Genomic DNA, 27,017 nt, shown 5'->3' with positions numbered 1-27,017 from the left:
ATTCTTTCATGTAACTTTAATTACACATGCAATATATGCAAAGTCAAATGTTGCCTGTAATTGCAAACTTTAGAAGAATCTACTGTGACCTCTGTCCCTCCATGGTGAATTAAGGTCACTTGTATTCTGGTGTTTGTTTTAAAAGATCCAATCTCCTTTCCTCTGGATATCTGCCTAGCCATGGCATTGTCTGTCATTGCCAGTTTAAAACCACAAGCAGCATTGTCAGATCATTTAAAAAAGCAGTGAACTTAAAATAATAATAATGAAGTGGCCACCTCCTGGTTTTGAGAGTTGAAAAGTCTCAGTGTGTGTGTGTATTTTGCCCTGTTTTGCTAGCATGGAGGGGTCTATTGTTCGCCTTCCTGAAGTGATTGCCCTGAAGAAGAAATACAAGGCATACTTGTATCTAGATGAAGCTCACAGCATCGGGGCTCTGGGCCCTACAGGACGAGGCGTGGTGGACTACTTTGGCCTGGATCCTGAGGATGTGGACATCATGATGGGAACATTCACAAAAAGCTTTGGTGCTTCTGGAGGATACATCGGAGGCAAGAAGGTAAACAGGCCCTGACAGTTGAGCAGTTAAGGTGCACTAAGGCACTGGCCCCTAGATTTCAGTTTTGAGGAGATAGAGTCCCGAACTTGGATGTGGAGGTCCTAAATTTGTTTGCGGATCAAGCCCCTGGTGCCAGCAGGCATCACACTTCAGCTCCCCCTGAGTGCCTCTGATAAGCCAAAGGCGGGTTCTGTCCATTGTTTGTTGTTTTCCTATTGGAGCTTCGTTCTAAACTACATCCTGGTCTGAGGACAGATACCCTCTTGTATGAAAGAAGACAGTGGTGCTGCCCGTTGGCACAGTCTTCGGTTGGGTCTGAGTTGTGCTCACTATTTCAGACATAGCAGGGATGTCATGGGAGCCAGTGGGGACAGAAGACCAGCTTCGTCCCCTACCCTTGGTCTCAAATGCGTCTTGAGTGAGACAGGAGGGAAAGAATTACTTTGCTGGCTCTGGGTACTGCAAGGCATTGTCTTTGCCAATCCAAAAACTACATAATGAACTCTGAGGTATTTGAAAATCAGTGTAGCATGGTGGAAATGGTTGAGCCATGGAGACAGAACCCTAGGTTCGGGTTTGAGTGTTTTCCTAACTTTGTGAGACCTTGGGCAAAGTACTTAATGTTTAAGTTTCCTTATCAGTAAAACAGAGATAAGTGTGCCTGGCTGACATTTGTAGCAAGGGCTTAACAAATAATATATGTCCGTGCTATAACATGGAAATAACCTTGAAAGCATTATGTTAAAGAAGTCAGTCAAAAAGGCTCACCAGTTACAGTATTTCTTTTAGATGATATATCCAGAATAGGCAAATCATAGAGGCAGAAATAGGTTAGTGGTTGCTGGGGCAGAGGAGATAGGGGAAGTGGAAAGTGACTACTAACGGATATGAGGTTTCTTTTTGAGGTAATGAAGATGTTCTAAAATTAGTGATGAAAGTTGGAAAGCTCTGTGAATATACTGAAAGCCACTATATTATACACTGTGAAAAAGGGAATACTATAGTATGTGAATTGTATGTCAACAAAACAGTTATTTTAAAAATCTATACACAGTGTTAGGAAAAAAGCAATGTATGTCAAGTATTTGTACATGGTACTCTAAATGTACTTTAATTCCTCTTTAAAATTTGACCCTGAGAATCTTAAAGTAGGGACTTTCTCTTCATCATTGATTCCTTTTAGAAAAACGCCATTTTCAGTGGTTTTGGTCAGGTTCGATAGATTTTTGCCCTAAATTTTTGTTAGTAGGAAAAGGCTATCTCCAGGCTTACTTTGGAGAATTGATTGCTTTTTGGTAAGATTTGTTGCTAAACCAAAAGATAGAAAAATAATACTGTGGGAGATCATCAAGATACAATATATTTACCTTTTTATATTGGGTTTTGTACAATATTTCATATTTTCGAAGTAACACACTACACTGTTTCCTGGTTGCATTTTGTGTTTCCTGGTTTGGTTCTGAAACATAGGCTTCTTTGGTGCACATTTTATTTAAAGACTTAGTGAAGTTAAAAGGCATCAGAGAATAGGGATATATAATTGATTGATTGGAAATTTTTCTTACTGGCAGACAAGGTGTTTTTTTTTTTTTTTTCATTCAGTGAGATAGCTTTAATGTTCTTATGAAAAACCCAGTAAATTTCTGTTTAATTTCTGCCACATTAAATCATTTTATAAATCTCTGTGTATCGGGAGGATGTTTAATGTCTTTAAAGTTGATATTAGAGAACTGTCTTTCTCCTACTCAGGAATGTAAGGATGGGCTTTGCAGGCATGGGGTAAGATGCAGATGGTATTTTCTGTAATACTTAGAAGTAAGTCGTATCTAAAAGCAATCCAAACAGTTTCTTGTTTAATTTAGCATTGTAGATCTGTTTATAACATTAAATGATATGTTTTCTAAATTTGAGGTCTTTTTTAAAACTAGTTTTTCATCCTTCCATGTTGTGGCATGTTTAAAAAACAAAACAAGAAATTCCCTAGTGGTTCAGTGGTTAGGACTCCACGCTTTCACTGCTGGGGGTGTGGGTTCAGTCCCTGGTTGGGGAACTGAGGTCCCACAAGCTGTGCAGCATGGCCAAAATAACAAAGCCTAAGGACGTGGCCTGTTGTTGTTCAGTCGCTTGGTCATGTCCAGCTCTGCACCCCATGGTCTGCAGCACGCCAGGCCTCCCTGTCCTTCCCTGTCTTCCAGAATTTATCCTCATTTCATGTTCATTGCATCAGTGATAACATCCAACCATCTCATCCTCTGTTGCCCCCTTCTATTCCTGCCCTCAGTCTTTCCCAGCATCAGGGTCTCTTCCAGTGAGTTGGCTCTGCAGATCAGGTGGCCAAAATATTGAAGCTTCAACTTCAGCATCAGTCCTTCCAATGAATATTCAGGACTGATTTCCTTTAGGATTGACTCGTTCGATCTCCTCGGTATCCAAGGGACTCTCAAGAGTCTCCTCCAAAAAAAAAAAAAGAATCTCCTCCAGCACTACAGTCTGAAAGCATCAATTCTTTGGCAGTCAGCCTTCTTTGTGATATAACTCTCACATCCATACATGACTATTGGAAAAACCATAGCTTAACCTTTGTTGGAAAAGTGATGTCTCTGCTCTTTAATACACTATGTTTATCGTAGCTTTTCTTCCAAGGAGCAAGCACCTGTTAATTTCATGACTGCAGTCACTGTCCACAGTGATTTTGGAGCCCAGGAAAATAAAATCTGCCACTGTTTCCTTTTTTTCCCCGTCTATTTGCCATGAAATGATGGGACCGGATGCCATCACGTTAATTTTTTGAATGTTGAATTTTAAGCCAGCTTTTTCACTCTACTCTTCCACTTTCATCAAGAGGCTCTTTAGTTCCTCTTTGCTTCCTGCTGTTAGGATGGTATCATCTCCATATCTGAGTTTGTTAATATTTCTCCCAGGAATCTTGATTCCAGCTTGTGCTTCATCCAGCCCACCGTTTCTCATGATGGACTCTGCGTATAAGTTAAATAAGCAGGGTGACAACATACAGCCTTGACGTACTCCTTTCCCAATTTAGAACCAGTCCATTGTTACATGTCCAGTTCTCGCTGTGACTTCTTGACCTGCACACAGGTTTCTCAGGAGGCAGGTCAGGTGGTAGTCCCACCTCTTTAAGAATTTTCCACATCCCAACAAATGTGGATCCTTTTGTTGTGGTCCACACAGTCAGACGCTTTCGTGCAGTCAGTGAAGCAGGGGTAGGTGTTCTCCTGGAGCGCCCTTGCTTTTTCTTCTAACCCAGCTGTTGCTGACAGTGCGCTCTGCCCGTGTTGGTGGGCCTAGTGTCTCAGACTGACGTCCCCAGTCAGTGCTGTGGAAGGGAGGAGGCGTCTTTCACCCAGGCGGAAGGCAGAGAGGTTGCCAGTGCTCCCACCAACGGCCTCTAATGACTTGCCTCTGTGCCCTCCCCAGGCGCTGATCGACTACCTGCGGACACATTCCCACAGCGCGGTGTACGCCACGTCGCTGTCCCCGCCTGTGGTGGAGCAGATCGTCACTTCTATGAAGTGCATCATGGGGCAGGATGGCACCACCCTCGGTAAGGCCTCCTTTTCCTGGAAAGTTTCCTGGACCCAGTCAGTACTCAGCGGCCAGACGTGCTCTTTTTTCTTGAGTTTTTTCCTAAATGAGAAGTCGGGCATACTTCTGGGCGGAGCTGACGGGCGTGTGAGGTCTGGGTTTCTGTGGCCGCTTTTCTGTGTGTTTACACATGCCGTGACAGCTAGCCTGGCTTACTTCCTGCTGCGTTGTCTTCTCTCCAATGGTGAGGCTTTAACCTCACTGTCTTACGTGTTCTCGGTGAGTCTGAGGTGATGAGTCTTCAGGGTCTTGAATTGGATAATTTCGCGTGAAGATGTAAATTAATTCACTGGGTAGTGATGTTTCATTTCCAAAGTATGTAAAAGCTGCTGTTTCCATGAATTAGTGTCCTTTATTTAATGCCTTTTAAAAGATTTTTACTTTAACATACAATAATTAATAAAGGTCATCCTGAATCTGTTTGTTCTGTCTTTGGTAGGATTTGTAGTCCAAACTAGATGCCCTGACTTTAAAACATCCTCAAGTGAACAATAGAGTGACACTTGACTTTTATTTTATATCACTAGAGGGCAGCGTTGACTATAGAAACATTATAATAAAAGGGGAGCATTTGGGTTTTTTGTTTTTTCACTTTGAAAAGAATCTCCATTGTGAGTATGAGACATAGATTTGCTTGTTGCTTTTTTAATGCTTCTAAAATCAGTTTTACTCTTGTAAAACATTATCAGCCTTGATAATCTCCACTCTTCAGCTATGTAATATTTTGTGGTACGATTGATCTCACTTTCATTGAGAAACAGGAAGAAAGCAGTGCATCTCATTTTCATTGATTTGAGCCTGTTTTCTTAAATCAGAATTTCACCTTAATATTTTTTCTGATCTGTGGTACATACATTGTTGTTAGCTCTTGAAAGTGTTGATCATTTTCAGCTTCATAAACCGATTCCTTGGGGAAGAAAGTAATTCAGTAATGTTGTGAACACTGCATGTAGCTTTGTGAAAAGCTCCCTGTTAATAGAACTACAACGTTATCTTCTTTCTTTCTTATAAGGTATTGCTGGAAATAGTGTGCTTTGACCTGAGTATACATATATGCTTTTATATGTAACTGTATGTGTATCTATGCTAAGACGCACACATATATATACATAGCTATTGTTTATCTAGTTATTTGACATAGGTTTAGGTGACTGAAAAACGAATGTTAACAGTTACCAAAGTTACCTTGGATAATGTCTTTGCCCGATCCTAGAGCATGGATCTGAGTGATGTGTGACCTCTGTATAAATGACTCATCTGTGCTAAATGACGAAATCTAGGCTCTACTGGTAGAGAGAAGATGAATTATGATAATTAGATATAGGCTTTGGGTTAGCACTTGTTTTCCAGTTTATCTGTTGCCTCTGTAACCACCCTCTAAGCTTAGTGGTATAACACAGCAGCTGTCTTAACTATTCTCACAGATTCTGCGGGTCCGGAGTTCGGTCAGGGACGGCTTGTCTTTGCTCCACAGTGTCTGGGGCTTGAGCTTGGAAGACTGATGATTGGGGGCTGGGAACACCTGGAGACTTCTTCCCTCACACATCACCTGGGCTGGCATGACTTGAAGGTTGGACTCAGTTGAGCTGTCCTCTCCACGTGGTGTCAGTCCTTATGGCCTGGTGACCAGATAGGATGCTGCAGAGAGCATGCATTCCTAAAGGATGTGCCGAAACCCCATGACGTTCTCTGATCTGCTGTTAAGAGCATGTCACCAAGGCCAGTCCAGATTGCAGGGCATGGGGGACCAGACTCCACCAGGTTGAAGAATTTGTGGCCATTTTTAAAACTTGCCACCACCAGCTTTTAGATAGTATATTTTAAAATTAGTCCCTAAAACTTCTAATTAGTATGACAGACTTCTGTTGGCTACATTGTTTCTCTCAAAATATAGGATAATAAAAATCTAACCAAAGGTAGTTAGATTTTTTTTTTTTTTTGGCCACTCCATGGACTATAGCTCTCCAGGTTCCTCTGTCCGTGGAATTCTCCATGCAAGAATACTGTAGTGAATAGCCATTCCCTTCTCCAGGGGATCTTCCCGACCCAGGGATTGAACCCAGATCTTCTGCATCATAGGCAGATTCTTACCGTCTGGGCCACCAGGGAAGCCCCAGTAAAAAATACTATTTCTTATAAAGCCTGCTATCTCATCCTATTTAAGTTTGGCCTGATTTTTTTTTTAAGATTTGAGTCGGTTGGGGAAATACTTACTTTTATGACATTATTGAACGCATCTTTTCATTGTCCTTGAAGAAGAAAAGGTGGAATCTGGCAGTAGCCTTTTCACTGTGCTTTAAGGTGACCTTTAAGAAAGAGGTATCTGCAATTAATTACCTGATATGATTTTATAATAGAAATCACCTGCCTTGAGAGAAACTTAATCTCATATGTTCAGAACACTGAATCCCATTAACTCGGCAAACATTGAGTATCTCACTACGTATTAATATTAGACTGTAATTCAGAATCCGTAGATAGTGGACATCCAAGCAGATCGCTTGAATGAGCTGTGTACTTGGGGGTCACTGGGGATGTAGAGGATAGCGGGCTGTTGTGTTAATCCCAGAGATTACCATGTCATAGAAAAATGGAAGTTTTATTAATCATTCACCAAATACTTGCGTGCCCACAGTGTGTGGTAGGTGCTGTTTCTAGGCACTCCTGATTCGTCAAAGAATAAAATACCCCTTGATTCCTGCCTTGTGGGGTTCTAATAAGGGAAATAAATTACACAGTTGCCAAAAAGTGGTAAGTGCTCTGGAAAGAAACAGGAAAGTATGTGTTGGGTTCTGGAGACGCAATCTGCAGTTTTAAATAGGGTGGTCATTGAGAAGGTAAGATTTTATCGAGCCCTTGCAGGAGGTGGAACTTTAGCCCTGAAAATCCAGGGTGAGAAAGTCCTGAGATACAGATGACTGTGTTCAGCAGTAGCGTGGAGGCCACTGTGGCAGAAGCATTGTAGTGTAGGTGGAGTGTGTGAGGGTGGGTGAGCAAGGTGGCTCACAGGTAGAGTCTTGCCCTACAGGAGTGTTAGGTTGATATGAAAACACAGGTATACTGGTTCTCTTGCCTTGTGTAGTACCAAACTCGAATTCTTGGACAGTTTCTATGGGCTGCTTAATACGAACAAACTTGTGGCCTGTTTCCCAGAGGTTAGGAATTTTATAGCCCCTTCAGATTTCATGAAAAGTGCAGAATATAATATATCCATGCTTGTCTTTTGAAGGAATTTGTCTGGAGATCAGAGTTGCTTAAGAGCTATACTGATATTTTTCTTTGAGTGAATTTCAGTAGTGCAGTGAACTGGAAATGGGGGAAGCAAAGCGTGACCCATATATGAACAGAAGAGACTGTTACATAATATTGATGTTGCAAATAAAACAACTCTTTCTTCACTTAATGGTAAATACCTCACATGTGAATGTGAAAGTCACTTAGTCCTGTCCAACTCTTTGTGACCCCATGGACTGTACAGTCCCTGGAATTCTCCAGGCCAGAATACTGCAGTGGGTAGCCTTTTGCTTCTCCAGGGGATCTTTCCAACCCAGGGATCGAACCCAGGTCTCCCATGTTGCAGGTAGATTCTTTACCAGCTGAGCCGCCAGGGAAGCTCAAATACTTCACATACGATTTCTGTTTCAGAATAAGAGGAGCAAAGAGAATGTAATGTCGGTGCTTAGTCCTGTATTTAATGTTGGTTTAAGGGAGTATTAGAAATAAGAAACTGGCTTTCTTTTTGTGTCCTTAATGTAATTTTCTGACTTTGTTTTCAGACATACAGATATTAAGCATTATTTTAAATAGCTCATTTTTGACATAATATTTTCTCCATTTTGTAAGATGTAATAGTTTTATATACTTGTGCACCTTTCATTTCTCTGTTGTGTAAACTTATTTCACTGTGAACAGTCCTTCTTGTGGGGCCACTCTAGAAGTTTTTCCTCAACAAAGAGGATGCTAAACTAACAGAATTCCATTGTAGACAGGACTGAAGACAGAAGAGTCACCAGCAACTTGATTTCCTTTTTTATTTATTTTTTCCTCCTGTTTCAGTTTCAAATAATTCAGAGACTTGTAGGACTAGAGGCTTTAAGCAAGCTGCAGTTAGCACAGCATTTTTTTGTTTGTTTTTACCCTGGGCCACTTGTACCACCACCTGTGTGTTCTAATTTCTTTGCCACACCCTTGCTTTGAGACCCAGATTCACTTTTTTGAAAACATTTTGTTCAAAAGATGTGTGTGTGTGTTTTAAGATCATGAATTTGTTATCTCTTCCATAAGCTACTCTCTTATTGGAATTGTTAGCATTATATATGTGATCATAAATTTGTGGCAGAATTTCATTTTTGACTCTGATTTAGCAACTTAAGGGGTGCATACATTATCTCTACTAAAGTATTTATTTTCTTTCTTGGCCCAGTATGGACCCTTGTTCATTTGCAGGTCTCTTGTTTCCATACAAAGATCATCTTTGGTTATGTCTTTCATTTTTAAATGTATATATTGTTTTGTTTTTTGAAACTTCCTACAACTTCTGGGGAAAAAATGGAAATTGTAGGAGAAAATAGGAGCATCTTATCTTCCTTGGTGTTCCTGCTTTTTCCAATTGGTATTAAGAAATCGGGAGCAGGGGAAGAGAACTAAAAATTATGAAAAAAAAGTCACAATAGTTTAAAATGTTTGTCCCTAAATTTCAGGATGTAGACCTATAGTCGCATGGCAGAGTTAATGTCTGTCATCATAATGTTTTGAAATCTTTTTTTATCTGTAGAACAGTCACAGACTTACATAAAAGTTGGAAGTACAGCCCACAGAAATACTTTTTTCTCCTGAATCATTGCTGATCTTATGCTCCATTATCCCAAGTGCTTTAGTGTGTACTTCCTACAAAGGTGTTTTCCTCCATGACCATAATACAGCCAATCAAAGCAAGAAGTTTGCACTAATACATGAATATTATTTAATTCACTAATATGAACTTGCTGTCACTGAATGTCAGTGAGTAATAGTGGTACGCTGTTACTGTCTGTTCCTCAGGCCGGCATCCCGAGGACGTGGGATGTGGCTCAGGGTCACCTGTTGCACTGAGTTGTCTTGTCTCTCTAGTCTTCTTCAGCCACAGTTGCTCAGTCTTTCTTTGACTTCCATGAGGTTGACACTTTTAACAATTACAGGCCAGTTATTACACAGAATATCCCTCAATTCAGGTTCATCTGGTGTTTCCTTGTGATTAAGATTCAGCCTGCCTGCCTTTTAACAGGAAAAAGGCAGAAGTATGCTGCTTTTTCTCATTGTATCCCCTCTTCCTCTTCTCAACTAAATATAGTATAGAGCTGTCTTCAAGTTCTGTAGGCCTGAAATCATAGCTGCCTTTCCCCATATCTGAGTCAGAGTCTGTGGCTTCTGTCTGTCACTTCTGCTTGTTCCCTCTGCCACATGACTGTTTTCAGGCCCTGACTCCCTGTTCCCTAAGCAGTTGCGCCGCCCGTAACTGCCTTCTTCTCTCCAGTCTCTCCTGTACCACCTGTTAATCTTCCTGACACACAGCTCTGTCGTCGTCTGCCTGAAGATGCCGAAGCAGAGGATAACGGCGTTCAGTAACTCCTAGGTGCTCAGTAACTCCTAGATGCTCATAGAATAAAGCCAAATTCTTTGTAGGATGTTTGAGATCCTCTGTAGTTTGATTTTTAAGCTTATCTTTTTCTGTCTGTAGTCTTATTTAAACCAGTTTGGTGCCTGTGACAATGCTGATCCTCCTGTCACCCAAATGCTATTCATTTTCACAACAAACTGAAATGCTGTCTTTTATGATGCCTCTGTGCTGATACATGTTTTTCTCCCAAAAGCCGTGTTTCACAAGTTTATAGTTTCACATATTTATTGTCTCAATGAACTCATGATTAATGTTCGAACACAGTGTTTTCTTCAAAGTGTATAAATCAATAGACTTACTTGCTAGATGTTATTGTTGGTGTCCCAGTCCTAAAATACTAAACATATAGTGAAATCTCTGAGGTTTTTCATTGCAATTTTTAAAGGCAAATGTTTTTAAGATTTTTTTGATTTTTTGTACAATTTTTAAGTTACTTTCCGTTTATGGTCATTACTAAATATTGGCTCTATTGCCCGTGTTGTGCAACACTTTCTGAGCCTACCTTACTCAACAGTGTGTGCCTCCCACTCCCTACCCCTGTATTGCACCCTCTTCCATTATAATTTTGACTGTATATCTTAAGTATCTTATGTTACCCAATTTTTTTTCTCTTTAACACACAGCTAATTATGCTTATAATAGCATAATTCCAATGACTATATGAAGTTTATTATTGCCACATTCAGCATGTCTAATAATTTTTGGTTTTGTCTTGAGTGACGTTTTTGAGTCCTCTGTATCTTAATAGTATTCACACGACTTTTTCTCTTCAGCAAACATTTTTGGTAATACAAGGATGAAATTTAGTAAGGTATTAGAATAATGCTGTTGTAGAAAGATGGAGACTTTACCAAAAATGAACTTTTAGTTAATAAGCAATATTATTGGGCAGTAACTCTGAAGGCTTGTTGGTCAGTTCATGCAGATAGATTGATAGCTTAGTATTTCATAGTATGATGTGTGAAAATATGAGTTATTCCAAAGCTATAGATATGAAATTTGACTAACCCTTTACTGTAGTTTTTCTATGCATATGTCATCTTCCTCTTTAGATTATTAGTTCTTTAAGGTCAGGAACGTATGTCTTGTACCTCCTTTGCAGCTTAAATACTGCCTACTTCAAGACCTTAGAGTAGATAATTGTTTGACTTGATTTTTCTCAAAATTGTTGTCTGTCTTCCCCAAGTAGAATATAAATTCCATGAAAATAGGGCATTTGGGGCCGTCTTGTTTGCTTTATTCCTTCTGTTTAGAACCATATTTGGCACACAGTTGTTGTTTAGTTGCTAAGTCGTGTCCAGCTCTTTGCAAACCCTGGACTGCAGTGTGCCAGGGTCCCCTGTCCTTCACTGTCTCCAGGAGTTTGCTCAGATTCAGGTCCATTGAGTCAGTGATGCTATCTAACCTTCTCATCCTCTGCTGCCCCCTTCTCCTTTTGCACATAGTAGGCATGCAGTACACACTTGGTGAATGATTAAATGATTAATACTTTGGTGCCTTGAAGATAGGCAACATAAGACCTAATGACTTATGATTTCACCCATTATTTGTATTCTCAAACTCTGAGAACTTATGAAATCTAGACACCCAAATAGAGGATAAGATAGATCATTCACTCAAACACGATTATTCTTGAAACTTCATGTATACTGACCACTGTTCTTAGAATTATAGGACTTAGGGAAATTAATATTTTAATATGAATATAATCTTTGATGCGATGCTGTCACTGCTTTTCTCTTAGTGGGATCAATTGTCATGCTTTTATGATACAGTTAGCTTGAGCAAGAAGCAGCCATTTGTAAGCTAGTTTTCAGAGCCAGAGGAGGAAACATTTGTCCTATGATAACTGACTGGTGTTGTAGCTCATTAATGATAGAGGTAGGGAGACTAGTAATCATTGGAAGAACATTAAGAATCAATTAGGACAGAGAAGTATCTTATAAACAGGACTTATAGATGGGGGACTCTAAAGCAAATTAGACAAAATGTACATACTTGCTTGCCATTAAACACTTCAGTTTTCCTTTAGCATCTATTTTATTCCAAGCGAAGATATGACCTGTGTCAGATGGTAGGATTTATGGCCCTGTATGTCCACACAGTGTTTCTGTTCCTTCTTTGACTGTGTATTGGGTTAATATGATTTTTCTCTTTTTTTCCCCTCCAAACCAGAATTAGTGGATCTGAAATAATTGTTTCATAATGATAATACTGTGAGCTGTGAAATGTTTAACTACTCTCTCAACTTAAAATCAAAACTAAAATAAATTGTTGAGTTGTTGGGGGTCAAAAAAGAGAAAACACTTAGCCTTGACACTTGGAAAACTTTCTTTTGTTTAACCAAGTGTAGTGAAGTATTAGTGCTTTTAATTAGTGTCTCATCTTGGGGTTCAGTTATAGGTAGAGCATGGAAAGTTTAGCTATGGTTATAAATCAGAAGCACCAAGAACCTTGACAATATGAACGTAGCTGACAGAAGGCAGGAGACACAGAAAGAGGGTAAAGAAGGTCAGGGCATACGAGTGTATCGGTTTCTTTTTACCGTACTTAGTGAAACCAGTAGATACTGCCTTAAATTTACAAACAACGCATTTTGAAATTAAGAAATCGTCTTCAGGGCATTCCCTGGTGGTTCAGTACTTGGGACTTGGTGCTTTCACTCCTGTGACCTGGTCCCATCCCTGGGGGGGGGGGGAACGAACTCACAAGCTGTGTAGCCTGCCCTCCCCAAGAAGATAGTCTTTAAATTTATGAAGATAACTAGCCATTACGAGAATTTTTAAATTAGTAATATTACAAAAAAGTAGTGGTGATTAGTGGACAAAACATGGAAAGGAGGAGTCCAGATAGATGCCTTACCTAGATCCAAGATTGACAGAAAAAGCGGCAGAGGGGTAAGAACACTGTTCGGCATTTCTGTACTAGCCACGAGGAAAGCCAGGAACAGAACCTGGAGCCTCTCGCTTGGGAGTGGGAGTGAGGTGGCTGGGTGGAGGAGTGAATTTTATTTTACCAGATTGAATATGTTACTTTTATGATTAAAACTTTTTTGTTTTAGATTCCAGAGTACATTAATAACTTCCATGGAAATAAATCCTGCTTAAAGTTGAAAGTAAGGCTTAACCGTGCACACGAGTAGTCTGTGATTGATTATTGATAAATGTTTTCATCTTTGTTGTGGAACGATGTGTTATTCTTCGGTGACAGGAGCGCCGAGCCTTCAGAAGAGCTGCAGCACGCAGGGCAAGTTGAGATCCTTTCCCTCCCCTACATTGGGAGCATGCCTTTCTTCTTTCTCCCAGTTTTTTCCTCATTTCCTCTCCAGTCCCTGTCCTTTTCTTGAAGAGAGGGCCGTATGACCAGAATGATGAGTCAATCCTGAGAGCCGTGTTCCCTAGGAACCACAGTAAGGTAACAGTGGCTGGGAATTGTGCATGTACTCTGAGTGGACACGTGAAGTTAGAACAGGCTGGTGAGTAGGAAAGAAATGAGAGCTAGGAAATTCTGACAACTTACACAAGACATTTGAAATTCTAGATTTTACTTCACACATCACTAATCCACATCCAGTAATGGAAATTTAGCTGTAAGATCTATTCATGAATCAAGGCAAAATGTCTGGCCGAAGCAACTAGATTTGTGCTTTTCCATTTTCCAGAGCTGTGCTTTCATGTGTTTTGATGTCCAGAGACATAGTCCATAACAAGCGTCGCACCTAGCTTAGTGTCTGAAATCTAGTAGCCTGTTGATAAACTTGCTGAACAAATGAATACACACATGATCCAGAAGTATTCGAAAATGGATGGGTAGGTTCTTAAAGTACAGTGTGTGACAGTGAAGTCACTCAGTCATGTCCAACTCTTTGCTACTCCATGGACTATACAGTCCCTGGAATTCTCCAGGCCAGAATACTTGAGTGGGTAGCCTTTCCCTCTCCAGAGGATCTTCCCAACTCAGGGGTTGAATCCAGGTCTCCCACATTGCAGGCGGATTCTTTACCAGCTGAACTACAAGGGATAGCTGAATTTTAAAGCCAGAATGGCAAAATTATGGAATAACCTAGTTAGGTGCGTCTTACTGATAGACTGTAATATGACAGAAATAACTTTCTTTATAGAAACTGTATTTTTTGTACTTCTTGGTACTGAGGGGAACTGAGAGCCCCTTGGGCAGATTGAAGTTTAATTAAAATTTGGTTTGGCTCATTTGGATTAAGTCCTATAATAGACTTGTTAATGAGGTGTTAAACAATCACCTTGAGAATCCCAGTTCAGTTCAGTTCAGTCACTCAGTCGTGTCCAACTCTTTGCAACCCCATGAATTGCAGCACGCCAGGCCTCCCTGTCCATCACCAACTCCCGGAGTCTACCCGAACCCATGTCCATCGAGTCGGTGACGCCATCCAGCCATCTCATCCTCTGTCATCCCTTTCTCCTCCTGCCTCCAATCCTTCCCAGCATCAGGGTCTTATTAACAAATCTATTATAGGAATGAGAGTCCCAGGAACTGTCCAAAGCTAATTTAGAACTGAGAAAGGTTTTTTAAAAAAGCCTTCCAGGGGCCCCCACACTGAGGGAGCAGGACTATTAAAGAAAGCAGTCCTTGAGGGGGAGGGAGTGGTCATAAAGAAAACTTCCGACACCCACTGGTTATGTTTGGCAGGCAGGCTTCTCCTTTGGTTGAGCCTGGGTCCTTTCTTTCTGATTCCTAAGCTTTCTGAGGCTAGGAGTGCTTGAGTTCCACTTTTTTTCTTTATTATTACATATCTGCTTTTATGTAATTTGTTTATTTTACTATTAGATTCATCTAAGTAAAAGTCAAGTTTTCTAGTGAACCCAGTTTTGTTCTTAGCCACAGTACAGTTTAGCAGTATATCTAACACTGAGAGTTAGATTAGATCCCTTTACTTGTAACTAGTGCCTAGAACAATGTTAAGAAATATTTAATTCTTCATTTATCAAACGTTTCTCAGGCATTTACTCTCTACCCTGTGATGGCTGTGCTGTTGAGGGGTACAGAGTGAACAATACATGATCCTCGCCTTTAAAAATACTCATAGTCAAAAAAAAAAAAAAATACTCATAGTCTAGTGGTAGGGGTAGGATTCTGAGAAGGACTGGTTTCAGAGCCACAAATAAATTCCTCTTGGTTCAACTTCCCCCTTTCTTCGTTTTCCTCCTTCCTTCTCCCCCTTCACCACCCCACCAAAGAAAACCCATAAACTTCCTTAAATCCAGCTAACTATTCAAAGCAAATTAAGATCTTACTGATTTTATATTTCTTACTAATCTATCTCTGTGGATTTTTCCTATGGAATATATTACTTTAGAAAAATAACCAACAATCAAAGAAAAACTTTCCTTCTGTAAAGTAGGCTGTTATCTTGCAAAAAGCCATTTTTATCCCATAGCTTAAGCCTTCTGAAATTAGCAAGCAGCATAACCACTTTATAGGTGGAGAAATTTGAGCTCACACATACGACAGGTATTCTCAATATCTGAGTAGAATGTGGCTTTCCTGAACTCTATCCACTTCTACTTCTGAAGTTCCTTTAGTGATATTTAACATCTTATTAAAATAGACTACTATTTTATAACCTATTTTTAATTTTCTTTTTTCTGGTCTGCAAATTAAAAAAGAAAAAATACTAAGTTTAGTTATAATCACCGCTACAAATGAAAGCCTACTACCTCTTTCCTCCCCATGGATCAGTAACCCCTTTAACCTCCCTCTTTGCTTCAGAAATCTATCCTGAATTCTCAGGAGCTCTGTAGCATGGTTTGTCTATTTCTTCTTCCACTCCCATTTCTTTTTTCCAAATCCAAGGACTAATAAAACATTTCTTGCCACACGAGTGGTCTCTCCTTGTTTCAGAGTTTGTTTGAAGCTGACTATTAAGATGTCCACAGGCAGCAACAGGCTGGAAGCTAATCTCTGAACAAATGTAGACTTGTTCATTTAGTAGAATATTGTTATTAACGCACAGCATAAATAAGGAGTTTGAAGATGTTCCCCTTGGACAGGAAAAGAGCCTTGAACTGTTTTGGAGGAGATGTGGTAAGATGATATAAGGGAACTAGCATTTTTTTTTAATAATTTTATTTATTGATTTGTTTTTTCTTTTTGGCCACGCTGGATCTTCATTGCTGCATGGGCTTTATCTAGTTGCAGTGAACAGGGGTGACTCTTCTTTGAGGTGCATGGGCTGCTTCTTGCAGAGGCTTCTCTAGTTGTGGAGCTTGGGCTCTAGGGCGAGACGGTCAGCAGTTGTGGTTCCCAGGCTCCGTTGTTGTGGCGCACGGGCAATTGCTCCTTGGCCTGTGGGATCTTCCTGGATCGGGGCTCGAACCCATGTCCTCTGCATTGGCAGGCAGATTCTTTACCTCTGAGACACCAGGGAAGCCTGGGAATTAAACTTAATTAAAGTACTGTGAGTCATATCATTATTAAGATTGAAGTAGATGGACTACTTCAGTTTCATTTCATAATAAAATTGATTTAAAAGATTTTTCCATGATTTGATCAGTTACTGTTTAGCTGAGATGAATGACCATTTCTTCTCATCACTTATGATTTGGCAACTTTATAGCCTAGTCTCTGTTCTCTTTGTTGAAGAAGAATAACTTTCTCAACCTTAATACGGTTGGAATTGCTCCCCCCACCCCACCCCCAGAATTGTTTTTAAGGGCTTTGTCCAGGAGACTTTATCCTAGATTTTCATCAACTTTATTATAGTTTATTGCCATGGGAATACTTACTATGTATAAATAAGTGACAAGACAGATGGACTCGTCTCATTTAAGAACCAAGATATTCTCCTTAGGGCTTTCCTTAAGATTGGAGATCTTTTTGAAGAGGAATTGATTTTTTTTTTTTTTAATTGTCACCTGTGGTGTAGGAAAAAATAAATGATCTAAATACTTGTAGCTGCCTACCATCTACTTTGACAGTGGAATGAGTTTCAGAAGGACCTCATTAAGGTGTATTCTTTTCAGCCCCTGTTTCAGACTGTGTCCATGGACCACGTGCATCAAAGTCACTTTTAGTGTGGTGGTTTCTAACCTTGTTCACACACAGTAATAGTAATTAGTAACAATGCCTAATACCTAATTACCACGGCCCCTTTGCAGACCTAGTGAATATCTCGGGGTGAGGCTCTTATAAGTTTTTATTTAAAAACATCCCAAAGGATTCTAATGTGTGGCACCACTGCTGTAGAGTTTGTTAAAAATGAGGATTCAAGGACATCCCTGGTGGTACAGTGGATAAAAGTCCGCCTGCCAACGTAGGGGACACCGGTCTGGACTCTGGTCTGGGAAGATACCATACGCCGCAGAGCAGCTAAGCCTGTGCACCACAGCTACTGAGCTCTTGTTCTAGAGCCTGCGAGCCGCAACTACTGAAAACCGAGTGTCTAGGGCCCTTGTTCTGCAACAAGAAAAGCCACAGCAATGAGAAGCCCTCAGTCACTGCAACTAGAGAAAAGCCCATGCAGAAACGAAGACCCAGCACAACCAAAAAATTAATTAATTAATTAAAACAATGAGAGACCCCGGAAAAAAACAAGGATTCGAGTCCACTCCATCAGACCATGAGTCTTGGTGGACAAGGCCCTAGACGATGCATTTTAAAGAAAACCTAAGTTAATAATGCAAACTAACTTTTAAGAGATTTGAAAGTTGTCTTTTTCTTTCTTTTTTCTTGAGCTTGTTTACATCAGTGAAAACCAAAAGCAACTATTCTGATTGGTGGTAATTGGAGAAAGGAAAGGAAATTAGAGGACAAGATATTTGATCTGTTTCTTTAAAAAGAAAAATAAGAGAAATATTGGCGTGTGGAACAGGAGTTTGGTGTTGATGCTAAATTGTCTGTCTTCACTGTGTTTGGAACTGAATGCATTGATGCATCCTTCCAAAGAGCTGATGGTCCTTGCTGAATGAATCAGCAGTAAAGGTGAAATTAGAACCAGTTAGGGGAGAGAAAAGAGACAACAAAGGGATCAGGGGCCTGTGATCAGGCCTCTACAGGCTGGTTGGAATTCTCTTGTTTTAATGCTACTTATATTTTTATAGCCTATTAATTCAGAATCTCAAATTCTTTTGTACCTAACCTACAAAAGCCTTGCCCACTGTATACTCGTTTTTTTCTAAATGTTGCATACTTGCAGATGCCTCTGAAACTCTAGTTTAATTCCAGGCCTCGCTTTATTTGCTGACCCCCTTCACCTGCCCATGAGTGCTTGACCACAGTAGTCGTGTTTCCTCGTCACTTCGTTTCTGTCTAAAAGTAGCCATGAATGATACATTCCAGTACCAAAGGAGGACAGTAGGACAGTCTGGACAAATTAAGCCTTTCTGTCCTAGTTATGGGCTGGCACCCTTTAAAACTCCTTAATTTTCCTTCATTTCTGAGGCACTTGGCCTCCTTTCCTCCTTTTGTTTAGGGCCTCCTGTCTCTGGCTTCGCGTTAGTAACCATTCTTTTAAATTCTTGATTGTAGTGAATCAAGGACTTCAGGCCTTGGCCCCGCTGCCTGTCGCACAGCAGCCCTGCGGCAGTCCTTGTTCCTGCGGCCGTCCTCAGGAAATCCTAGTTTTGGGCATTGACAGTGATTGATTAAAGGATTAAGCTGCTGCTAGGGAGAGGGTGGTAAACCACGCTCGTGAAAGGAATTTACCTACGGTGCTTGGTGTTCACAGAGCTCCTCTAGTTGCCGAGAAAAGAAATAGAAATAGTGTCGTTAACACTATTCAGATATTTAGATGCATGTGGTCGCAAAGAATTGGACACGACTGAGCGCACTCACACATACACATGCACTCTTGTAGGGAGGGGAAGAGCTGAAGGCCTGCTTTAGAACAGCGTCCCTAGGCTAGGGAGAGGCAAGCCGTCTGCTTTGACATTCATTAATTTGACAGTCGCCCAGGCTGAGCACTCAGATATTTGTCGACAATCTAGCAAAACAGGGGCTGTGTCTAGAGCCTGGAAAACTCATTTTGCTTCAGTGTTCCAGAGTTACTGAATTCTTGCTTCCTGAAAGTCCCTTATAAATATCCATTTTACAAGACTGTTCACTATATTTATTTTTCTATTCCCTTGGTCTCTTAACAGCCCAATGGAAAGATTTCCTAGTGCCCTTTAACTGGGGCTTAAGTGTTATTAAAATCAGTCTGTCCTGCCTTTTGGCTAATATTTCTTTTACTTTTGTTTTAGGTAACATTTTTAAATAGTATATTTCATCCTTTTTTCTCTCAGATCATGTGAAAAACATGAACAGATTAATTCAAGTTCCAGCATAGTGTGGTTTTAGAAACAGCTTCATTGATGTTTTTCTTTAGGTCCTATGCTATTTCTCTTTCACCACTACTGCCTTCTCTATTCCCTTTTGGTATTTTAAGATATTTTTAGATACAGTGATGCTAATTTTTCACCTGCATCTCTGCAGGTGTTCATGTAGAAGTTAAATAACTGATGACCTTAAAGGTCAGTTGACTTGCTGTGTTTGCTGACATTCTTTTGTCCCTCTTGCTCTCTTTTCCAGGAGGACATGAGATTCCACTTTTCACAAGGCATCTTGTCTGGATACTTGTGACAAGTATATCATTTATTGATCTAGAAAGTGCTGTGATGAGAGTTGAAAAATGTTATCTGCTGCCTCTCTGCCCCCACCCACTTTAGAGCTGATCAAAGAGAATGATCATTAGTGATTAAGAAAGTTGAGTCAAGAAGAGACTGCTTATTCAACAAAGAAAGCTTGATGACCTGGTTAAGAATGAATCCCTATTCTGCCCAATTCACATACTATGGTATCATCTAAATATGAATATATATATTATATATATGTAATATATATGTTATCATAAAATAGAAGTTTCTCCATGGTTTAACCTTGATGATTATCAATATATTTCTGTTGACATGAAAATCAACTTAAGTATCTATGGATTTATAAAATTCATAGATTAAGCAAAAATTATCAAAACTTTAACAAGTACAAAATATTTGCTACAACTTGTAGAAAAGGTTCCTCCCCCATTTTTTACCTTTACTTATTCAAGTTTTTTTTTTAAGCAAATATTTTGTTTATTTTAATGAAGCTGATACAGACAGTGTCCATTTAAAACCACTATCCCAGGCCAAAAAGTAGCAAAAAGAGCAGTGTTCTGTTGTAATCACATCTACATGAATAACTTTAACTGCTAATGATTATTAGAACTTTTCTGGGATCTTCTAACAAGGTTTTTCTTTCATCTTAAAACACTTTCTCTTCAGTGAAGCCATCTTTGGAATTAGTTATTGTTCTCACCATCTCTGTCACCATGACTCCAACCTGATACTGCTCTTCTTTTGGTCCTGACCCTCAGATTTTAAAATTAGCTTCAAGCTAAGGAAAGGTCATATTTCATAGTTCAGTTCTCTGAAAAACATCCATCTCCCACTGAAAATCCTTGTCCAGGAGTGAAGTGATCATATGCCTAAGAACTAGAAAGTCATTAGAAACACTCGCATTAATGGATCTTATTTATCACAAGCCTGCAAATACACAGTCCTGGAAGAGGTGGCCTCTTTGTGCACCCATGTTATTTTTAAAACACAGAGAGTGATATAACGAGGGCTGAGGTTGGGTCACCAGAATTCAGCACAATGAAAACAGACGATAGTGAATCATGGGCAGAAGAATCCAAATTACAAGGTTTTTTAAAGAGATGGGGTGCCAGTTTTCAATTCTGTTTTGAACACCACATTACAAAAGAGTTTTTTTTTTTTATAAGTTTTTTTAAGGATTAAGGAAAAGAAAAAAAAACAAGAGTCTAAACTGTTGACTGACCCTCTTTGTCCCTGACAAACTTTAATCACATCTTCCTACATTCCCAGTTCTTGTGGAGTGTGATTATCAGCAATTTCCTGACCTTCAAAGAGAAATCTGGATGAATTCATGGGAGCTCCCTGTTTTTGACAGTGTGATTCTTTGAGTTTCTTGAAATATGTCGTCATTTTCACTTGGAAGTGAATCTCACTGCTCTCCTGTACAGTGACCTTGAGTTTAAAATAGTCTCCTTCCTTCTTACCCATGAAATCCTCAGTTGAAGGTTTTACCTTCTGGTCAGACCTGGTGACAGTGGCTTCCCCAGGAGACTCCATACAGCGGCGGCCTTGGGTAGGCAGAACTTCACTTTGGGGTTTACAAATTCATGTCTGTACCTCACAGCACAGCACCAGAACTGAAGAGACTTCACTACACCTCCTGCTTGTTCAGTTTTTAATTATTTAGCAAGCCCTTCTCTTGTAGTGATAAATAGAGAGCATGATGACAAGATTTTTTTATTCTAAAATAATTTGCTGCTATATATAATTTTGAGTAATGTCTACCATTCAGTTTTTGTCTGAGCCACACCTCTTCAGTGACAGGTGCTCTATTCCCAGAGACCTAGAGAGCTATTTGTTTTTGCAATTGATAAAGGATAAAAGTGCTAAAGAATCCTCCTGCCAATGCAGGAGACACAAGAGACTCGGGTTCAATCACTGGGTTGCAAAGATCCCATGGAGGAGGAAATGGAAACCCACTCCAGTATTCTTGCCTGGGAAATCCCATGGACAGAGGCGCCTGGCGGGCTTACAGTCCATGGGGTTGCAAAGAGTTGGACATGATTGAGCACGTGTGTATACGCACACACACACACACAAAGGGTAAAAGAAGCGCTTGGTCAATTTAGTATTTGATGTGGGACGTGGTTCTTATCTCTTCTTTACAACAAAAACCTTTTAAGTGAAGTACAGTAATTATATGGGTTAGTATTCTTTCCAGTTCTATGCTTATACTTCAAATGGTAGAACTGGGGATTGCAGCCATAAGTGGAGCGTAGTAGAAAAGAAAATAGAAGATAAGTGGCTCTAACAGCAGTTAGAATTTATTTTTAACTTCTAAGTAAACGTATGGCCATTACTCAAGAAAATATTCTATTAAGTATCTTCTAAGTCCCACAGCACCTGGAATAACTTGGTCAAATGAATAGATTGTTGTCTCTTGGAGAGATTCCAAGCTTTCTAAGACATCCATGCCATAAAACATCTGCTGAACTGTTCCTGTGCAGTATTTTTATAGGGAGGGTAGAGGGAAAGAGGAACGGAAAGGGAAAGAATTGGTTCACATAGTTACAGGGGCTGAAAGACTCCAGTTCTACAGCAGGCAAGCTGGAGACCCAGGTGATTTAGGCCAAATGCCGTCAGTCTCAAGATCCGGCAAGCCCTGGTGCTTCAGTTCAAGTATGAAGACAGGAAAAATAATAATGTCCCACCTTAGCAGGCAGGCTGCCTGGCAGGTCTTATTTTGTCCTATTTAGGCTTTTAGCTGATTGATTGTGGCCCCCACACACAGGGTAGTCAGCCAACTTAAATGTTACTCTCATTCAAAACACCCTCACAGACACAAACAGAATAACGTTTGATTAAACATCTGAGGCCCATGGAGCCCAGTCAGAGTGACACATAAAATTAGCCAGCACAGTATTCTCAGTTAATTAGTCCACTCTTTCGAATACTAAAAAATTTTTTTCTCCCTCCCACCATTCCCCTCCCCTTCTCCTGAATACTAAAATTTGCCTTTAATGTTTCTCAGCTTCAGTAGAAGTAAATAAGTGAATAAACTCTTGTCTAAGCTTGTCAGCTTTTCCCCCCCTCCATATTGGGCTTGGCAGTGAAGACCCAACTTTGGATTCTAAACTCTGATTTCCTTGGAATGTTGACAGTTTTACAACATTAAATTCAGTTACCTTTGTATTTTAGGTTCTGCTCATTAATTGATTTTTAGTGGGTCCCACGCATGATGTTTACATCCTTGTCAATTTGCTAGAAAGTAGATCATCAGTAACAGCCAAGAACAAACTGATTTGGGAACTTTGTTATATGATTCTAATTAATGAAAGTAGGAGACTAACAAGGAAAACTCTGGATGTGGAGTTTATTTATTTGTACAAATAAGATGTGTTTTCATGTTCTGGTTTAAGTTCTGATTTTGAAATTCTTTTTTATGTATTTTGTTTGAGTCCTCTTGCTGCATAAGTATATGGAATTTGGGGGTCAGTCTGTTAAGGATCCCAAATGTGGAATTTTTAATACTACCTTTTTTTTTTGGCTGCATTGCATGGCTTACAGGATCTTATTAATCCCCAACAACGGGTTGAATCCAGGCCCACAGCAGTGAAAATGCTGAGTCCTAACCACTGGACTGCCAGGGAAATCCCTTTAATACTACATTTAAATGTATACTCCTATTCATTCATTCTTATTTTGTTTATAGAAGCAATACCTGCTTATTTTCAAAAACTCAAACATATATCACATAAAGTAAACAGGAATAACCAGTGTCAATTATTTGGCATATAGTCTACATTCTTTTACATGGACATATATATACATATAACGCTTCCCTGGTGGCTCAGATGGTAAAGAGTCTGCCTACAGTACGGGAGTCCCAGGTTCTGGGTCGGGAAGATCCCCTGGAGGAGGAAATGGCAACCCAGTCCAGTATTCTTGCTGGGAAATCCCATGGACAGAGGAGCCTGGCAGGCTACAGTCCTTGAGGTCAAAAGAGTCGGACACGACTGAGCAACTTAACACCACATATGTACATATATACAAATAGTATACACATATACTGGAGAAGGCAATGGCAACCCACCCCAGTACTCTTGCCTGGAAAATCCCATGGACAGAGGAGCCTGGTAGGCTGCAGTCCACGGGGTTGCTAAGAGTCAGACACGACTGAGTGACTTCACTTTCACTTTTCACTTTCATGCTTTGGAGAAGGACATGGCAACCCACTCATTGTTCTTGTCTGGAGAATCCCAGGGACGGGGGAGCCTGGTGGGCTGCCATCTCTGGTGTCGCACAGAGTCGGCCACGACTGAAGCAACTTAGCAGCAGCAGCAGCATACACATATACAGATAATAATTTTATTAGTGTTATTTTTAGCAAAGCATATACATAGCACCAAAAGATTAGAAGAGTTTGACTAGTTTGACCACCTAAAAATCAGTGAACAGAAAGAGTCATTTAAGGGAGGGAAGAAAATGAGGGTATTGATTGCCTTTTTAGCAGTTTGGGTGGACAGTTTCATTCTAAGGTTATTAGAATTTACTCCATAATTTTGACAAGAACAAAAATCAGATGAGTTCTGCTAGGATGCAGATGGTGCTTATGAATAGCAACACATAAGGAAGTCCATCCTCAAGGAAATCAGTCTTGAATGTTCATCGGAAGGACTAATGTTGAAGCTGAAACTCCAATACTTTGGCCACCTGATGCAAAGAACTGACTCACTAGAAAAGACCCTGATGCTGGGAATGATTGAGGGCGAGAGGAGAAGGGGACGACAGAGGATGAAATGATTGGATGGACATGAGTTTGAGTAAACTCTGGGAGTTGGTGATGGTCAGGGCTGCCTGGCGTGCTGTAGTCCATGAGGTCGCAAAGAGTCGGACACAACTGAGCAACTGAACTGAACTGAGGGGCATTTTTGATTATCATAGACTGGCCTATGGAGAGGTGCTATTGGCATTTATTGCCAAGAGGCCAGTGGTTCTGAATGTTCTGCAAGGCACTGGACAGCCTTAACAACCAAGAATTGTCATGCCCCAAACACTAATAGCAGTCTTTTTGAGAAACACTGGCAATAGTTGACCAAAATTTTGCATGATGCCCCCCTTTGGAAGGTGATGGATGACAGAAATCTTACAGTGGAAATTGGAAAGAATGCAGGATGAGTGGAAGTCTCTGGGCACCATGTCTTTTCCTGGGAGCAGAGCCAGACAACCAGCCTGACATGGTGTGGGCCCCCTGGGCTGGGGTGTCGGGGGCAGTGTAGTGACAGACTGCTAGGAGGCAGGTGAGTCTCCAGGGGGTGGGTGGGCAGGGACCAGCAGTAACTTGTAATTAAACATGGTTACTCTGTTTTCCTTTTACATTCCTGTTACCTCATATTTCTTTGAAATTAAAAAAAAAAATTTTATCTTGGAGTATAGTTGATTTACAATATTGTGTTAGTTTCAAGTATACAGCAAAGTGATTTATTTAGTTGTACATAGTGTTTTAAGTATACAAACTTTTAAGTTTAATTAGGTCTCATTTGTTTCTTTTTGTTTTTATTTTCATTTCTCTAGGAGATGGATCCCAAAAGATGCTGCTGTGATTTATGTCAGAGTGTTCTGTTTCTGTTTTTCCTCTAAGAGTTTTATAGTATCCAGGCTTACATTTAGATCTTTAACCCATTTTGAGTTTACTTTTGTGTATAGTGTTAGAAAATGTTCTTATTGCTTTTACATGTAGCTGTTCAGTTTTCCCAGCACCGCTTATTGAACAAATTGTCTTTTCTCCGTTCTATAGTCTTGCCTCCTTTTCACAGATCAGTTGGCCGTAGGTGTGTGGCTCTGTTTCTGGTCTTTCCATCCTGTTCCGTTGATCGATGTTTGTCTTTCTGCCAGCACCATCCTGTTTTGATTACTGCAGCTTTATAGTATAGTTTGAAGTCGAGGATCCTGACTCCAGGTCCATTTTTCTTTTTCAGGATTGCTTTAGCTGTTCAGGGGTCTTTTATGTCTCTATACAAATTTTAATATTTTTTGTTCTATATCTGCAAAAAATGCCCAATACCAGATTGCATCTGGTATTGGTAGTTTGATAGGTTGACTCTGTAGACTTCCTACATAGTATAGTCATTTTGACAATATTGATTTTTCCAATCCAAGAACATGGTGTATCTTTCCATCTGTCATCGATTTCTTTCATCAGCATCTTGGAGTACAGGTCTTCTGCCTCCTTTGGTAGGTTTATTCCTAGCTGTTTTGTTCCTAATATTTCCTTTCAGTCGGTCCTATTAATAGAGAAACTAGAGTAGATCAGTGGTTAAAAATACAGTCTGGAACCAGAAGAATCAGTTCAGATCCTGTTCTTCCACTTGATTTACGTAACCTCTCTGGATGTTACTTTAGTTTTTGCAGCTGCAAAATAATTTTTAAAGTTGTTTCTAAAAGGAAGAGGTGAGAAAACCTTTTTTCTCTCAGAAGTTATTGATGTGGTGTATAAAAGATGCTGTGGTTTAAGTGTTGAGCATAAAAGGAATTTGAATTCATTTTCTTGGCCTGAGCTTACTTTGTTTCTTTTGAAAGTATCATTGTGATTGCATCTGAGATTTTTCTGCCAAGCCAGCTATTTACAGTTCTTGTCATTAATGTAACTGCAATAGTTACCACACACCTAACTTCTTCTTCACATAACCCCAGAGTACTTTCAGCTGAGAGGGAGATGGAGCTGTTGTCCTAATATTGGATTTAGATATTGCACCACTAGTGAGAGAGAGTGCTAGGTTGATTTTTTTTTCATATTTTATTTATTTATGGCTGTAGGGCTTCCCTTGTGGCTCAGATGGTAAAGAATCTGCCTTCAATGTAGGAGACCTGGGTTCGCTTCCTGGGTTGGAAAGATTCCCTGGAGGAGGACATGGCAACCCACTCCAGTATTGCCCGGAGATTCCCACAGACAGAGGAGTCCGTGGGGTCGCAGAGAGTCGGACGTGACTGAGGACGGAGCACACACATTTACGGCTGTGCTGGGTCTTTGTTGCTGTGTGGACTTTCCTCTAGTTGTAACGAGCAGGGGCTACTCTCTAGTTGCAGTGTGCGGGCTTCTCATTACAGTGGCTTCTCGTTGCAGAGCACAGGCTCTGGAGCATGTGGGCTTCAACAGTTGCAGTTTCCACGCTCTGGATCGTAGGTTCAGTAGTTGGGGCTCACCAGCTTGGTTGCTCCACAGCACGTGGGATCTTACTGGACCAGGGATCGAACCCATATCTCTTGGATTGACAGGCAGACTCTTTACCACTGAAGTACCAGGAAAGCCCCCAAGTTTATTTAAATCAAGACAAATCAATATGTTCATCCATTCACTTATGGAAGACTATGAAGTAGTATCTTGTCAGGAAGTAAGACTGGTTAGTAGTTGACTTTGTAATATTTAGACATACAATAACTAAAGCTAAATATAATTTTTCCTTAATTAGAAATTACTTAACTGGCAAAGGGAAATGGAGGAAGCATTTATTCAGCCTGGCACTGTGCTTGCTCTGTTATGCAGTTTCTTTCCTTTAAAGGGAGTTAGTACTAGAAGCTTCCAAGATTTGGAAATAACCTTTGAAAACAAAGT

General features: G+C 40.2%; 2 protein-coding genes across 2 annotated transcripts in view; one reads left to right on the top strand and one right to left on the bottom strand.

Annotated features, from left to right (window-relative positions):
* The window catches only part of SPTLC2 (serine palmitoyltransferase long chain base subunit 2), a 96,518-nt gene that overhangs the window by 45,733 nt on the left and 23,768 nt on the right, over window positions 1-27,017 (top strand). The window contains exons 8-9 of the mRNA XM_043472656.1: window positions 340-559; window positions 3,995-4,121. Of these exons, the coding sequence (XP_043328591.1) occupies window positions 340-559; window positions 3,995-4,121 (347 nt within the window). The remainder of the gene's footprint in view (window positions 1-339; window positions 560-3,994; window positions 4,122-27,017) is intronic.
* LOC122443912 (small ubiquitin-related modifier 1-like) lies at window positions 20,684-20,893 on the bottom strand. Its single transcript, XM_043472657.1, has one exon. It carries the CDS (start codon window positions 20,891-20,893, stop codon window positions 20,684-20,686), a length of 210 nt encoding a protein of 69 aa, XP_043328592.1.

The sequence above is a fragment of the Cervus canadensis genome, chromosome 6, assembly GCF_019320065.1.
Source record: "Cervus canadensis isolate Bull #8, Minnesota chromosome 6, ASM1932006v1, whole genome shotgun sequence".
In the NCBI taxonomy this organism is placed as follows: Eukaryota; Metazoa; Chordata; class Mammalia; order Artiodactyla; family Cervidae; genus Cervus; species Cervus canadensis.
This window is presented reverse-complemented; position numbering and strand designations above follow the sequence as displayed.